The sequence below is a fragment of the Malurus melanocephalus genome, unplaced genomic scaffold, assembly GCF_030028575.1.
Source record: "Malurus melanocephalus ecotype Western Australia unplaced genomic scaffold, MMel_1.1 scaffold_129, whole genome shotgun sequence".
Classification (NCBI taxonomy): domain Eukaryota; kingdom Metazoa; phylum Chordata; class Aves; order Passeriformes; family Maluridae; genus Malurus; species Malurus melanocephalus.
Window position 1 is genome coordinate 941,879 of NW_026623361.1, and position 14,663 is coordinate 956,541.

Consider the following 14,663-nt stretch of genomic DNA (forward strand, 5'->3'; position numbering starts at 1 on the left):
TATGTTGTGATAGCCAAGTGATGAGCTCAGCCTTCAGGGCGTTATCAGGACAAGTCCGTCACACAGCCAAACTGTATGCGTAACTACTAAATCAAGTTTTCTGAGGCAGAGAKTTTTTAGACAAAAAAAGAAAGATTTCTTAACTTAGGTTTCAGTGAAATAGCAGAGTACTTTTCAGCTGAAGTCTCTAAGCAGTTAATACACCTTCATTACAAACAACTTCTGCAGCCAGAGGATTTTACTACCATTAAAGTTTTTGCAGCAGTAATCTTTGTCCCCTGAGGTTTTTTTGGGAGAAACATGAAACTGTTTCCTCATCCTCCTTGTCCTGCTCTCAGCTGGAGCCTGTTTTTTTTCCATTCCCATCATAAACTTTGCRTTTAGCAGACACCTTCCCTCCTCTGCCACAGATGTTGGGTGGGGTCCACACACTTCATTAGAGAAAGCTGCCATAATTCAGTCCATGCCTATTATTTTTTATTTTCTCCTTTTATCAAATGCATGTTTAACATCACACTTTYTTGACAGTACCTGTTGGAATTCTGTCCACCATCTGAGTCTGTGGCCAGTTGCCTCCTCCCACAGAGCTGCAGAAGAACAGCTTTATTGCACAATGTCCAGYATGGTTTGAAAATGTTGCTACAATGCCTAGACAAGCAATTACATGGAGATACTTTGCTCTTCAAATTGGACACGCTCTTTATCTCATTCAGATTTGATGTACTGTGAATTYGAAAACAGATTTGCTGGCTTGTTAGGTTTTGCCTTGTGCTGTAAGGCAGATTTTCTTTGTGCACACACCTCATTAATAAATTCTGATAATAAATCCAAGGAGGGCTCATCCTTCATGCACCAGAACATTTTAGTCCTGTGTCTCCACAGCCAGTCCCACATTTGTGTGAGCAGCAGCAGCAGTTGCTTCTGCACTACRCTGTGGCCTTTAACATTGTAAGTGGTTGCCAGCCCCAAACTATCCAAAGGCAAGGAGAAGTTCCAGGCTGGATAATCACTGAGGCGCAAGGGTGCTCCACTGGACAGGCCATCAGCTTCAGGCCAGAGTGGTGAACAGGAGTAACTGTGAGTGCAGGAGCAAACGGTTCTGTTTCCTCCTCAGATTTGCTGCTGCTKCTAGTGTCTTGGAATCCAAGATGATGAATCCATTAAACTCAGGAGGCATCATAAACCTTTRTGTGTAGTTGAGAAAAGCATGAAAGAGAGCCAAGGCATGCTTCTTGCAGATTTTCTAATCGCATCCTTTTCTTGCCTGACTTCATTAAGAGCCAGATGCTCTTAATCTGGCACAGGTTTGGGAGGACATTGTCACACCCACTGAAGAAAAGATAAGAGTAAATGTTATTGACATATTGGMACCTTCAGCTGTTTTCTAGAGCTCTTATACCTGTAAGGTTGTGTGTAGGTGGTGCTAGCCAGCCTTGAATATGAGCTTCTTACTGGCAAAAATCAGTTGGCATATCAAATATGTCATGCAGATGCAAACATTTCCAGAATTTTGTCTTTAATTTGGTCCTGTAAGACAATTTATATATACAATCTGTAGTTTTAAAATTGCTGTTTCAGAGTTAAGGATAAAATAGCAAGTTTGAACCTTATCTGTTGCTGATTTCAGGAAAGATATGGAAGATGAGTTATCCTAAAAGTTCCTGTCTACCTTTCAGTGYGTAGTTGGACTCGGTTCAATAACAAGGTTTCAAATTGTTCCCAAACCTTCATTGTTAAGGGAGAAAAAAACTTGCAACAAAACAGGAAAGACCTGTTTCAGGAAAGGCTGTTGTATGGAGCACCTGACTCCGAAATATGCTTATTTATTATAAATAATTTCCATGGCGTCACATTAATAAACATAAAAGGTCACGAACTCCAGTATTTGAAGAAAATGTGTTTGACATCTGGGATCTGGCAGAAGTTCCTCCTGTGGGATAGATTGTTTGCGCAGAGCTTTATTRAAGAATAATATTAAGAATGAATTACGAAATATTAGTGTAACCTAGTAAGAAATTATTGTATTTTACAAGCCAGAGACATAATAGATCTTACAGAAYGATCTGATTCAAAAGCACATCAAGGAATGCTAGCTGTGACCAGTTAGCAGTGAAAATCTGTGGGGCTTAAATGCTGCAGTTAGAAATGGACTGGAAGGAGAAGTCCAGATGCAGGCAGTGGCACACTGTTCTACACTTTACCCTCTCTCCTCTCTTACCCAGGCCGGTGACTCCCTCACAGGCACAGTGCTTTCCCTGCCTGGGGAGTGCTCCCTGGGCTGTTTGTGAAGCCTCCCAAGGATACGCCCTCACTAGGCTGGGATTATGCTGCCTCGAGGGGTACTTGTGGGGTGTCTCCCCAAACGCTGTTACAGTCCCACTTGCCTGTGACACTGCCCAGAAATGCCTCTTTCAGTGTGGAAAAAGGGGCAGGAGGCAGCTCTCCATGTCCTCCCTGCCTCTCCGGGGCCCGGGCACCCGCCTGGGCCCTTTCTCACCCTCTCTGTTTTTGGGAGCTCAGGTGCTGCTGCCCTGCGCTGTATTTTCACACCATCATCTCTCTGGGGTCTGCTCAGAGCYTCAGTGCTGGCCTGTCTCCCAGAGGCAGACACAGGCCTGCCTGAGGATGAGCAGATGTCCCTGTCCCCGTGAAGAAGAGGCCAGCCAGGTGCCACCCGCGCACAGAGCAAGGGCAGCACACAAARGGTCCTTTCTGAAAGGGACAGAGTCAAGAAAAAGGCCCAAAAGCACAAAAATAATTTAACGTTTCCAGCTGTAAAAAAATGGCTTTTTGTCTTCTATTTTCAGGTGGACGCAAATGTCATTTACCTTTCTGAGAGGGGGTGAGGACAAAAAGCCATTACAGAAATCACTGCAGTTTAAAGCTTGCYGGCCCCATGGAAGTGAGAGAGCTGGGAAGAAGTTCTATGGAAGCCACTAACTGGTTGCTTAAGGAAGCTGGAATGCTGCTCTTCCATCTAAAATTGCCTGTTTCAAAAGGAGAACACACACCGACCTCCAAGCTGGAGCTGTGGGCACATCCCTCAGGGAAAGGCAAGTACTTAAAGCCATTTAAGAAATTGCATAACTAGAAACAGAGGTTACTGGCCTGCTCTACCTGAATTTTAACACTTGAACCCRGCTGCAGGTTGTTTTGCTCTGTTCCCAGGCAAACATACCAGTACACAGCACTCCTAAGGTACAGGGAAGAAGGGAACGCCAACCTGCTGCCCATGCTCCCAGCCTTCCCTGGGAAGCACTGGCTTCTCCTCAGCCTTGTACCCAGAATTACGGGCAGGTAAATGTGCTATAGCCACAGCCCTCGCTGATATCACTAGGAGCAGGAGTCAGAAAGCACWCTCACCCCAAAGCTGAGGATTTGCATATTTAACATATGTTTGGTCATACACAAAAATATTCAGAGACGGGAGAACATACAGCCCTTCAGAGACCGCTCTGCCAAACAGGCTGAAATGGGTTATATCTTGGTACAACTCAATCATACATCCCAGTGGATGGGTGCAGGCATCACAAATCAGTGTTTCACCAGGAAGTTTAACAGCTGAAAACTGGCAGGTTATTTATTCTCGACAGTATTTTCTCGAGAGATTATTTTCAAAAATCCTGAGTCAGCACTAATAACTGTAGGAACAAATATTTGTTTGCAGGACACAGTATCTTTACTRTGCTATTTCCCTGTACTCCCTAGGCCCCAAAGTTTATATATGTATGACTAAGGCTGGCCTTCCATGGTGAGCCAATACCCTCTTGCCTCAAGTATTTTCAGTTGTCACTATTGCTTTTACTCTTAGCTCCATAAAAACTAGATTGTGTGGTAGCAAGGAATTCAAGGGTGTAGGGTTAATTATTTCACTGCAGCTTGGGGATTTAACTTCACATTAAAACCACATGCGTTTGTATCCAAGTAACATAATGAAAAGTGTGGTAGAAGATGGAAGGTGCAGTCATCCAGACAAGGGTTGAATTCAAAATCTTAGAAGACCTTAGAAGACCTAATCAAACACTTTTCAGCCAAAGCTGTGGCTGTTCCTTTGCTTAAACTGACAAGGTGATCCCATGAGTGACAAGGATTTTCATAAGCAGGCAGATGAAGTACATGTTTCAGTACTGGATTTTAGGGGGACTTGATGATTTTGGAAACGTATGGTGACTGAACTTTGCCAGAGCCCAAGAAAGGAGAAATAAAACAAGMTAAAAAGAGTAAAAATGCAAATGCCATAGTGCTGCTAAAGATCAGCAACCAGCTGCCAGTCAGAGCAGCCCTTASAAACAGTGGCACGGACTATAAACATCGTTGTGAAAGAGCTGAGATCACACATGCTGTCCTAATGAGTTACTGGCGTGAGAAAGTGTTCACCTGTATGACACAGGGAGCTGCTGTCTGACTTCCTGGAAAAAACACGTAGGCTCATATTTTCCATCACTGATTTGGTTATGTGGAGGCTGACACTGAGGACAGTTTAACAGCATTCAGCAGTACTCGCAGGCCAAAGGAGGAAGCGGTGCCACCAAAAACAGAGAGGGAGGAGAAAGCAGGAGTTCTGGTACACAGAATACAGCCCATGGGACTTCTCAAGGAAATACAATTCATAGCTTACCCTTAAGGAAGTGCAGCAGGAGGTTAAATCCCTGCAGGGTATCAGTTTTATAGCCCAGCAAAACTCCACGTCTCCAGCAGTGCAGTGTCCTTTACCAGCTGGCTGGATAACACTGACAGAAGATTAAGTACGACCTACTTCAGGTTTGTCCACATTTGTGAGTCTGCTTTGGAGATACTGTTTCCTTATCCACAGAGCTCTAGGCCCTTGGCTGGGAGAACATTGACAGAACAGATTGGTCTTGCGTTGTGAAAAGASCAATAAAGGGGAGGGGATCACACTATCCAGTCCCATGTGCAACCTCAYGTAAGACAAACATAGCAGCATGCATAGTAACAACAACCTAAAAAGCAAATTCTGAGCAATGAGAGAAAGAAGGATAAAGTGACTCAGGCGTGGAAACCCTGTATTAGGCTGCTTCAGCTGTATGCCAACAAAAATCAGAGCAGCTTTGTTTCCTGAAGTGTCCATTCTCAACCACATTGAGTGAAAAAACAYCCCTTGTTGCCTTCACTTACCAGGCCACTTCTACCAAGGCTCCCCAGTGTGGACTGGAGAACCATAAGTCTTCGATCATGGGTCACAGACCTACTTTCTCATTTTCTTTGAATAGTTCTAGAGAGTTATTTTCTTCTACTGAAATTTTGCAGCTCAGCATTCCTGCACTTGGCCTCTCCTCTTTCAGTTTGCATGTGTGCTCATTCCAATGTAWTTTTTCTTGAGCATGTGATTCAGAATTAATGCGTTTGCAGTGTAGTGAAGGGAAATGACGCGTCCTCGTGATACTGGAAATGAGTGGCGGCAGCTCCTTTGAGTTCATATCAGCTTTCCTAGTGGCTTGTAAATCATCAAAAGCCCAGTGAATGGCGTATTACCTACCTCACTTTGCAGCCAGCTATTTGAGTGATAAGAATGTGAGAGAGCAACTGTGTGACATAAGTTCCTTCACTTTTCATAAAGCAAACCAGAGCCAGTTTTGGCTGTCCTTGCAAATTGCTGAAATAAGAACATTCCTCCTGCAGAACACAAACCCAACCAACAAACACTCATTAGGCATGGGTCATTGAGTATCATGTGGGTGGAAAAGCCTTTGTTGTACTAAAGTCATAAGATATGTAGTGCGGGCAGGAGTGAGGGCTGGCTGTTGGTTAATGATTTATTTATGAGGAAACCAGTTCAATCTAAATTATATTATGAAGACAAGTTTATTCTGCCAGTTGAAAGCCAAATTCTGTCCATAGCCTCATGGTCACTGTGCAAACCCCTGCCTTCACTGGCTCTAAAGAACCAGGACAACTGGGAGAGGGGAATGGCACCATGGCAGGATGGGAGGAGAGTTCATCTCCTGGGATCCCTGGGAACACTTCCAAGGCATGCAGCCTGTGCATCCTCCAAACATGTGCTGGATAAAATGTGGCTGGTGCTGGAGGGGGAGCTGGGCAAGGAAGCCATCCCCACCCTCAGAAGCTGCTCCAGCCTCCATTGGAATTGCAAAGGAAAGAAACGGCTCTGATACGTCAGACTCCGAGTACAGATAAAGTAGCATTACATAAAATGTTAATTTGAGCCTTATCACACATCCTCACCAGGAAATTAAGGTAAAGTACACACATGAACCTCCAAGTATGGGCAACTGTACAACACAAAAACTGTGAAAGAAAATCAGCCTCTTGGAAATGAATGTTAAATGAATTTATTTTGTTTTGAAGTTTTCTCTACTACTGCCTCTGTGTCACTAGTGTTTTTGACCAGTAGATGYACCAGAATCACTGATTTTCATTCACCTTGCTTTGCAAAGAGGTTACATAATTCCATCATGAATACTTGCAGTGATGTTATATGAAGACCACTAAACTAGTTAATGATCAAAATGAGCCAGAATTCAATTATAATTTTTGTTAGCAACTTATTTATTTTCTTAAAAAAAATCTTTAAAATAGTCCCTATTGGTGTATTCACCAAAGCTCATTTTCTGCTACAAAAGAAGTAAGTGCTTATTGGCTAAAGGGACAGRATGAGGAACACTGAAAATATCCATTTAAAATTAGAGTACAAAATTATTCTTAAAGAAAAAAAATAAAAGAAAATAAGATTTCAAAATATAACATGTTTATTAATCCAGACAGCCTGTAAGTAAGAGTTGGGGAAATGACTGTTTAAACAGCAGCAGAAGTTCTGTGGAGCATCCATTGAAGCAGGGCAGTGGGTTCCTCTCCTTCCACCTGCACTGGCTGCAGGATAAAGTGTTGGTGTAAGGTGGCACTATATGGGCTATGCCTAAAATTGTACTTRGAGGTTTCTGGTATCCAGTGCATCTCAATGGGTGATAGATTGGCCAGGGCATAATATTTTTGAAAACAGATTCTGCATTCAAACATATGGATGTTGCCATCCCTCCATTTTTATTGAAGTGACCRTTAGCATTTCCCAAACAAAGCTAGAAAGCTTTATAGAGCAAGAGAGATGTGTCTCAGAGATCCTGCACACTGAGAGCATTCTTTAATACTTTTACATTATCTTGATGTGTCCTCCCCTTGCCTCTGGCTGTGCCTGCCTTGTTCTTGGCTCGACCATCAAACAGCCATTGTGTCTGTATCCCGATAAGGATCAACTGTGCTTAATCCTGCTCTGGGAGACAAGGATGCTAGAGGTCAAGGACTGAATTCTTCCTCTTCCAGATGTTGTGTGGGATGTCTTAATTTCRGAGCTATTTATAGGCTACATGGGTACTTATCTTTCTAAAGAGATAATCTCCTTTTTAATATTGTGTTTCTACTTGATTATTTTTGTGCATGGCAATGACATCATAACTAAAGCATTGAAGGTTAACTAATCAGCAAGCTCTTTTTTATTAACTTTCTGGTTCAATTGTAATTTAATGCCTCTGTACCTCTCTTTTCRCATCCATGGGTATGACTACCCTGCTTGAACTGAATGCTGTCACACCATTGTTAACTCACACCAAATCAGACTGGGAAATTCTAAGTGAGCACAGCCCTGGGGAATGGCAGACGGATACACTAAAGCCTCCTGCAGGTAGTAATGTGTGTGGTAGGTGACAGCTTGGTCCTTTTAATTTTGATAATTTAAAATATTTCGTTTATAGACATGTATAAATGCAGTGAGAAWTTTTATAGATATTATGATGTAAATCTTCACTTGATATCATTCAGAAGTCAGTGAAGTTACCTCTCCTCAGCTCTATGTTACCTCTCCTCAGCCCTATGTCTCTCTGAGCTTTGTTTCTTTCTCACTGACCTGGGGTGTTGACTTGGGCTAGCAGGTGTTTGTAGTCAGTGCAGGAGCCCAGGGATCTCTGTCAAACAGCTGCTGTTGTTCTGGAAGCAGCTTTTCTGTCTTCCTGCCCTACCTGAATGGCATCAGATGTCAGGGTCCAAAGGAATATTCTTAAATGATGAACTATGTTCCACTTTTCTTGGGGATACTGATTTGAATAACAAATCTGTGCAATTTTGGCAGGCYTTCTTCCTCTTTGTTTGCATTTCACATTATCACAAAATGAGTTTACTGACCAAAATATTTCTGAAAAACATGGATTCCTCATGAAGGCTGGAGAACTCTGGTCCTGAATTTTTGGATTGTGTTTGCATTATGTGTAGGCAGCCAAGAAACACCTTGCTTGGAGGATTTTTGTTGCAAACGAGCCTTTGTAGCTATGGTTTCACTCATTGGTTGAAACACATGTGCAGCAAGTTGCTGATGAACAATCTCCAGACTATGGTCCCAGTCTGGACAAACACGTGCACCTGTGTTACTCAGAACACTGCAGAATCTCAAGGAAGTCAGCATAATCCCTGCTAGGTTACAGAGAGGAACAATTTCTATGTGACAATTTGATGTAACTATGCAAAGGCTTGGGTGTAGCTTCATGTTTTAACAAAATACAGTCAAGTGCCTGGGCTGGTTTTGGAAGAGCAGGAGTGAGGAATCATTCATAGAAACACATCAATGAATGTCTTGAAATACCAGAAGAAATTTTGAAGTGTTAAAGGTTATCTCAGGAAATCTCAAAGAACCCAAAGACAGTGCCCACAGTGTAAGAGATTCTGCAACCATATTATTATTTACTTACAGGAAGGAATCTTTCAGCTCTTCTCTAAAAATAATACATATCTGCTTACATTTATACTACTCACACTAAGATTTGAGACTTAAAACTGGGATAAATTCACACCTGAGGTGAGGTGTTCAGCCATCACTAATTTCAGCATAATGATGGTCACATTGAACTCTCTGATTGGGGCCACATAYTCTGTTTGCAGATTGGAGAAACTTTATCCAAGGTTTGTAAAGCCTAAGGATGTATTGCACAAGCATATCCTTATCACACTTCTTGAAAAGCCTTGAGACTATGAAGCTAACATCATACAGAGGCCATTCCTGGAGAAAATGGGGACCTACAAGAGCACCTCTCATCTTCAAAACTGAGGAATTGTGGGTTTTTTAAAAATCCTRTTCCTGAAGCCAGGCTCTATCAGCAGGCTGGGCAATCCCTTCAGCCATTCACACATGATACTTTGCTATAAGGATGCTTATGAACATGGCAGTGCCTGCATTTCCAGTGAAACACACAAAGAGCTTGCACAGGTGGTGGGTACAGAAGAAGCTGATGGGGAAATAATGGATCTGCCTTGGCCATGAGAAGAGCAACTGAGGTCAGCCAGGCTATAGAAAAGACAAATAGCCGGCAACTGATCTCCAAAAAGCAAAATGAAAAGTGTTAAGCAGTGCCAGAGAATAAGTGGAGCTCACTCAGCATGTGCTTGCAGTGTGTGACCATAGTGAGATCATTATCCCCAGGACAAACCCCAAAGTGAAAATGAATGACCTCTGGGATATGGGAAAGGGAATTGAAAGAGATTGAACATTTCAGGTGTTCTTGATTGCCGAGGTGTTTCCTATAAATCCCTTTGCTACTCAGATACATTCTTCAATTTTTACATGAGGTTAYTGCATCATTGTTTACTTCCTGGTGTAGAAGTGTATATTGTACCCAAACTGTACCTTATTAGTTGAGTTACCTGGAGGGATCARTTTGACAGCCGCTAGAGGGAACTCAGAGTTTGAGCCAAGAATGAAATAGGTGAGCTTTCCACATCTGATGTGTACAGGTAAAAACTTCAGTCACACCCTGCACTGAAACAGGCGAGGAAAGGGGCCAGTGCAGTATCACCGACATCCCCACACAAATACCTGTGGGCCATTGCGCTCCCTGTGGCACTGACCCTTCAGCACATGTCCCCTTTCTGGTGCAGCCTTTCTGCAGAATCTCCAAAAGTCTAGTAACAGCCTTAGTCTTCATGCTTTGGGGTTGAACTATTCAAAATTGGTTCAAAGACTTAAAAGAGCAAAATGTGACAGGTGTAAATCACATGTCTGGACTTGTGGCAGATGAGGAAACAGAATTTGCTTGTGCCATGTTCTCTTACAGGTCTTTGACTTCCAAATGCAGAGCCACACTATCTCTTCTGCAGCTTCTGGAAATTCTCTTAGTGTACAGGTAACTGTGCTTTACACATACATGAGGAAGATTCTAAGGACACTTGTTACCTTTTAAATGAAAAGCACCAGTCATGCAGATTAATACCAGCTGAAGGGTTTGTCCATCCAGGATAGAGATTTATTTKGAAAATAATGCCTGTCAGGATTGTATAAACATTAGGGCATACTTTCATTACTTTCTTTTTTTAAACATCTTTATGCAATGACATTTTYATTGTGTTCTAATACAGCTACATGTTATGGAAGATATTCAATTGCATATTCTGTGAATAAGCCAGACTGGGGAACTTGCATGACCACCAACTGTATTGATTATATCGCCCTGTYTGCTCTAAACAGAGAAAAATTAATATGCAAGTTCTGCTGATGCTGCAATCATGTTTATGATACAATAAAAGTTGGCTCTTCTAGAAGCTAAGTCAAAAAAGGGTAAATATGAGTACAGGCTCCCAACTGAAGAGGAGAGAGCTCTGTATGAATGAGCTGGACACTGCAATGAGTAGTGGTGGGGGCGACCAGGTACTCAAAGTAAGTTTAGCTATTTTCAGCAAATAGCTGAAAATCATCAACTGATGATTTCAGAGAATCATCAGTTGAAACAAGATTCTGTGGGATCCAGGAAACTCATGGGTAAAATAACATTTTGTTGTCTGTGTTAAAAAAGTCGATTCCCTAAGAATATCTCAAAGTCAAATAAGCCAGATGATAGAACCCATTCTACTCCCTCTGGCACCTAACCCAACTAGCATGAATCACTTGGTTCATTTATCAGAATAGTTTCTCCTTCCCAATCATTATGTTTTGTATCAAAGATTACTGCCATATCTGCTTTCTTTTACCTTTATTCCAGTAATTACACTGGCAATAGGTTCTGTACAAACACATAGTGGAGGGCAGTTTTTCTCCTGAGGATCTATGTTCAAACAGATGTGACAGCTGACAGGCAGGAGGGGCAAAGAGCTGTCCCTTCCCTGCTTGGCAAAGGAACAGCTCTGACAGCCTGAGCAAGCAGAGCCAGAGGTCTGTGCCTTCCTCTGGTGCTAGTAAGAATACTGACCATTAACCATATGGTAAAACTCTTCATGTCAGAAAATCCTCAGCAGTGGGTTAGAATAAAGAGTCATTTTCTGAGCAGACCTGGAATTCTGTCTGCTCTGGAGGAGTCCTGGCCTCAAAGAAGAACATGAATGTATGCAGCAGTTGCAAGTTTACATTTTTAACTTTCATGCTGTAAAAGCCTGACATGCATACCCCACTTTTTTATTTGGTGAGAATTGTTGTAATATTTGAGTCTATGATGATCTATTGAAAACAGACCCCTGACTAGGAAACAGAGAGTTTAGATATTATAAACTGCTAGTAATTTATTATTTTGAGATTGGCATATGTTTTGGCAAAGTTTAAATTGGCTGGAGTGATAGCGAGTGATGAAAGATGTTATGGCGGTTGAGAAGTGGCTGAATTCCTTTGTTTCCAGACTTTTCACTTTTTTTTTAAGGCGCAGCGTGTTTATATAGAAAGTGTAATATTGTTTTACGAGTATTTGCTGGATCCTGCTAAAACCAAGCATTCAAGCTTTACTCTTTCAACAAAGTATTTTGCTATGGAATTTCTCTGGGTTTTGGTGTTTCTAAATTAGGGTTAAATTGGGTTGGTATGTGGGAGCCATGGGAGAACAGCCCAGAAGTGACAAACTCTCTGATGTCTGACACAGTGTRCTTCCTCTCCGAGAGGTGATGTGGGGGCAGGAGGAGACGACTCCTCAACTGGGCATGAAGAAGCCATAACAAAGGGGCACAAAAAGGGGAAAGATGGACTGGGAAAGATGTCAGCATTTTAAGARCTGGATATCTTCAGTGCAAGATCCTGCCTATACCCCTTGGCTGTTCTCTGGGCTACCAGAGCCTGCATGTTCCCCATGTTTTATTTCCATTGTCTGGAACAGGAGCACTTTTAGCCCCATGGTTATAAACTGTCCTTCCTTCCAAGACTCTGGTATTTGATGAGCTATGATACACTCAGGGAACAAATTCTTGTTTCTGATATTTCTCTGCCCATTTCCTCTGCATTTATCTACTCCAAGTCAGCTGCTCATAAAACTCATTGGCTTTCTGCCTCCAGCTTGGCCCACTAAACCCTGGAGTCACTCTCCAGCCTTTTTGTTTTTACAATAAAGGACAGAGCTCTGAGCCACAGCATCCCAGGATGTTGTAGCAGCAGAGAGAAAACCTTTAAACCATTAAGAAACGGAAGCTACTAAACTCAATGCTCCATTCCTGAGACCATCAGGGCTTCCTTGAAGCTGAGTGCAAGGAAAAAGTGCAGTCTCTACTAATTCACAAAGCCTACTAGGAACAGGAGTCAGTTTTCTGATTGTGTCATGCAGTCTGTGTTGTAACAACTTTCCAAGTATTCCCCCATTTAATACTCCACTTTAATGAAGAACTCATATAATGCTGCTACTCTGGTTCCAGTTGCTCACTTTACAATCTTGGTAAACTCCTTCTCCCAAGTAGCACCTCGGCTTCCAGTTCTCAAAAGACAAAGCAAAGTTTATCCTTCGTGTCACAGCAATGCTAGAGAGCAAATAGTCTAGTAAGGGAAAAAGAAGCAAAAGAGCTTTTTTTAGACAAATTTAAGAACAAGGCATATAAACCCTCATCCCTATTAAAATAAAAGACCAAAGTGCYAGTGGCTTCAATACGCATTATGCCTTCCAACTATACAATTTTAATTTTTTTTCAAACTATTAAACATATATATATAGATTTAGTTTAGCACTGAGAGGCCTCAGCTGGAATACTTTTCACAGTTTTGGGCATTGAGCTTCAAGAAAGATGTGAACCAACTGGAGAGAATCCAGATGAGAGCAACAAGAATGATCAAAGGTCCAGAAAATGTGATGTATGAGGAAAGACCAAAAGAATTGGGTTTGTTTAGACTRGAGGAGAACAGTCTGAGGGGAGACATGACAACAGTCTTCAGACACGTTAGGCTGCTGCAAAGGGGAAGATAAACTGTTCCCTATTTCTACTGGAAGTAGGCTAAAAAGCAACAGATTACAACAATGGAGATTCAGATTAGACTTTAGAAGAAACTTTCTATTGGTCACAGCAGTTATAACTGAGCAGACAATGCCCGTGGAAGCTGTGGGATCCCATTGTTTGGGATTGGGGTAGTGGTACTTTTGGGGTAGTGCTTTGTGGTAGAAGCATAAGACTTGTCCTAGTCCTTTTCAGCTATTTCCCTCCATATTAGGAAGAATGTAGGAGACAGACTGCAAATGAAAAGAACAATTCATATTTTCTGAAGGATTTGGACAGGTCTGACTTGAGTGGTCTTTGAACAGGAGATTAATTGCAGCCATAACTGCAGAGTTAGAATTATTACTTTGTAGCCATTACAAACTGTTTGCAACTATCACACTCAGGAAAACAGGGAAAAATAAATTTTCGGATTCTATTCTGCTCTGAAGTCTCTACTTATTCTGGCAGTGGAGGCCTCTGTCAAGGATCTTGAGTGTAAATAATAATAAAATCCTAAATGTTGTAAAACACTCCATCCAGTGATAGATTTCTATGAACTCTGTTATATAGAAAGATTTAATACAGAAAGGAACCCAAACGTGTGACACTTTGTCAGAAAGCAAAAGATTACATAGTACAACATGTTTTTTTGGAATGAATTTACAATGAATTTTAACTATAAAATAGAATTAAAGAAAAAACAAGTGAAACTAAAACAAATGCAGGGTGAATTGAAACAAAGTGCCTGACTGATAATTGCAGAGATAATTTGTAATGCAAATTAGGACTTCGGAGGTCCCTTGTTTCAATATGTGGGTTTTTTGTTTCTGTTTCTGCTTGTTTGTCTGCTTTCCATTTAAAATGAAAAAAAAAACAACTTTTAAAAAAAGCCAAGATTGCAAAAGCCAGCTTTTTCCTCAGTTTCTTTGGTGCTTTCTGCTAAGCAGCCTTGGAGCTACAAAGGTTCACAGTCTTTCACATAGACTCATGCCCTAGAAGTGTTTATAGTGAAAAGAAGAGTCCTTAAAATACATGACCACATGGAGAATCTGCTGACAATGCATCTTCAGATGTCTGCATCCTGGTGGGGACTGTGCATGAAGAGGCCTCCCTGCTCAGACAGGCATAGGTCACCGGGTCTGTGGAAATAGTGATTTGGTTTGGAGCTGCTATATGTACTGGCTTTTGAGGAGAGAGTTCTGCAGAGGAGGAACTGTCTCTTTTGGCCTAATGTTTCCAGGGCACAAACTCGAGGTTTAGAAGGAGTACTGTGATACGAATATCCTCAGCCGGATGACAGAGCTTCCTCTGAAGTTGATGACGGTGTTAACGGTGATCATTTCCAAGTCCAACTCAATAGTGCGGGGCCCCTTGACGGGGCGGGTCATCACCAGAGTGGCACTGATCGGTCCCGTTTGCTGTGCACAAAACAAGAGAAAGCAAGTGATATTGCCAAAACTGGCTCTTCAAAACTACTGTCTCACTAGTCTTCAAGC

At 41.9% G+C, this 14,663-nt stretch overlaps 1 protein-coding gene across 1 annotated transcript in view; it reads right to left on the reverse strand.

Annotated features, from left to right (window-relative positions):
• Positions 1 to 6,337: 6,337 nt before the first annotated feature.
• The window catches only part of FBLN5 (fibulin 5), a 50,960-nt gene continuing 42,634 nt past the window's right edge, over positions 6,338 to 14,663 (reverse strand). The window contains exon 11 of the mRNA XM_057370615.1: positions 6,338 to 14,585. Within this exon, the coding sequence (XP_057226598.1) occupies positions 14,424 to 14,585 (162 nt within the window). The 3' untranslated portion in view covers positions 6,338 to 14,423. The remainder of the gene's footprint in view (positions 14,586 to 14,663) is intronic.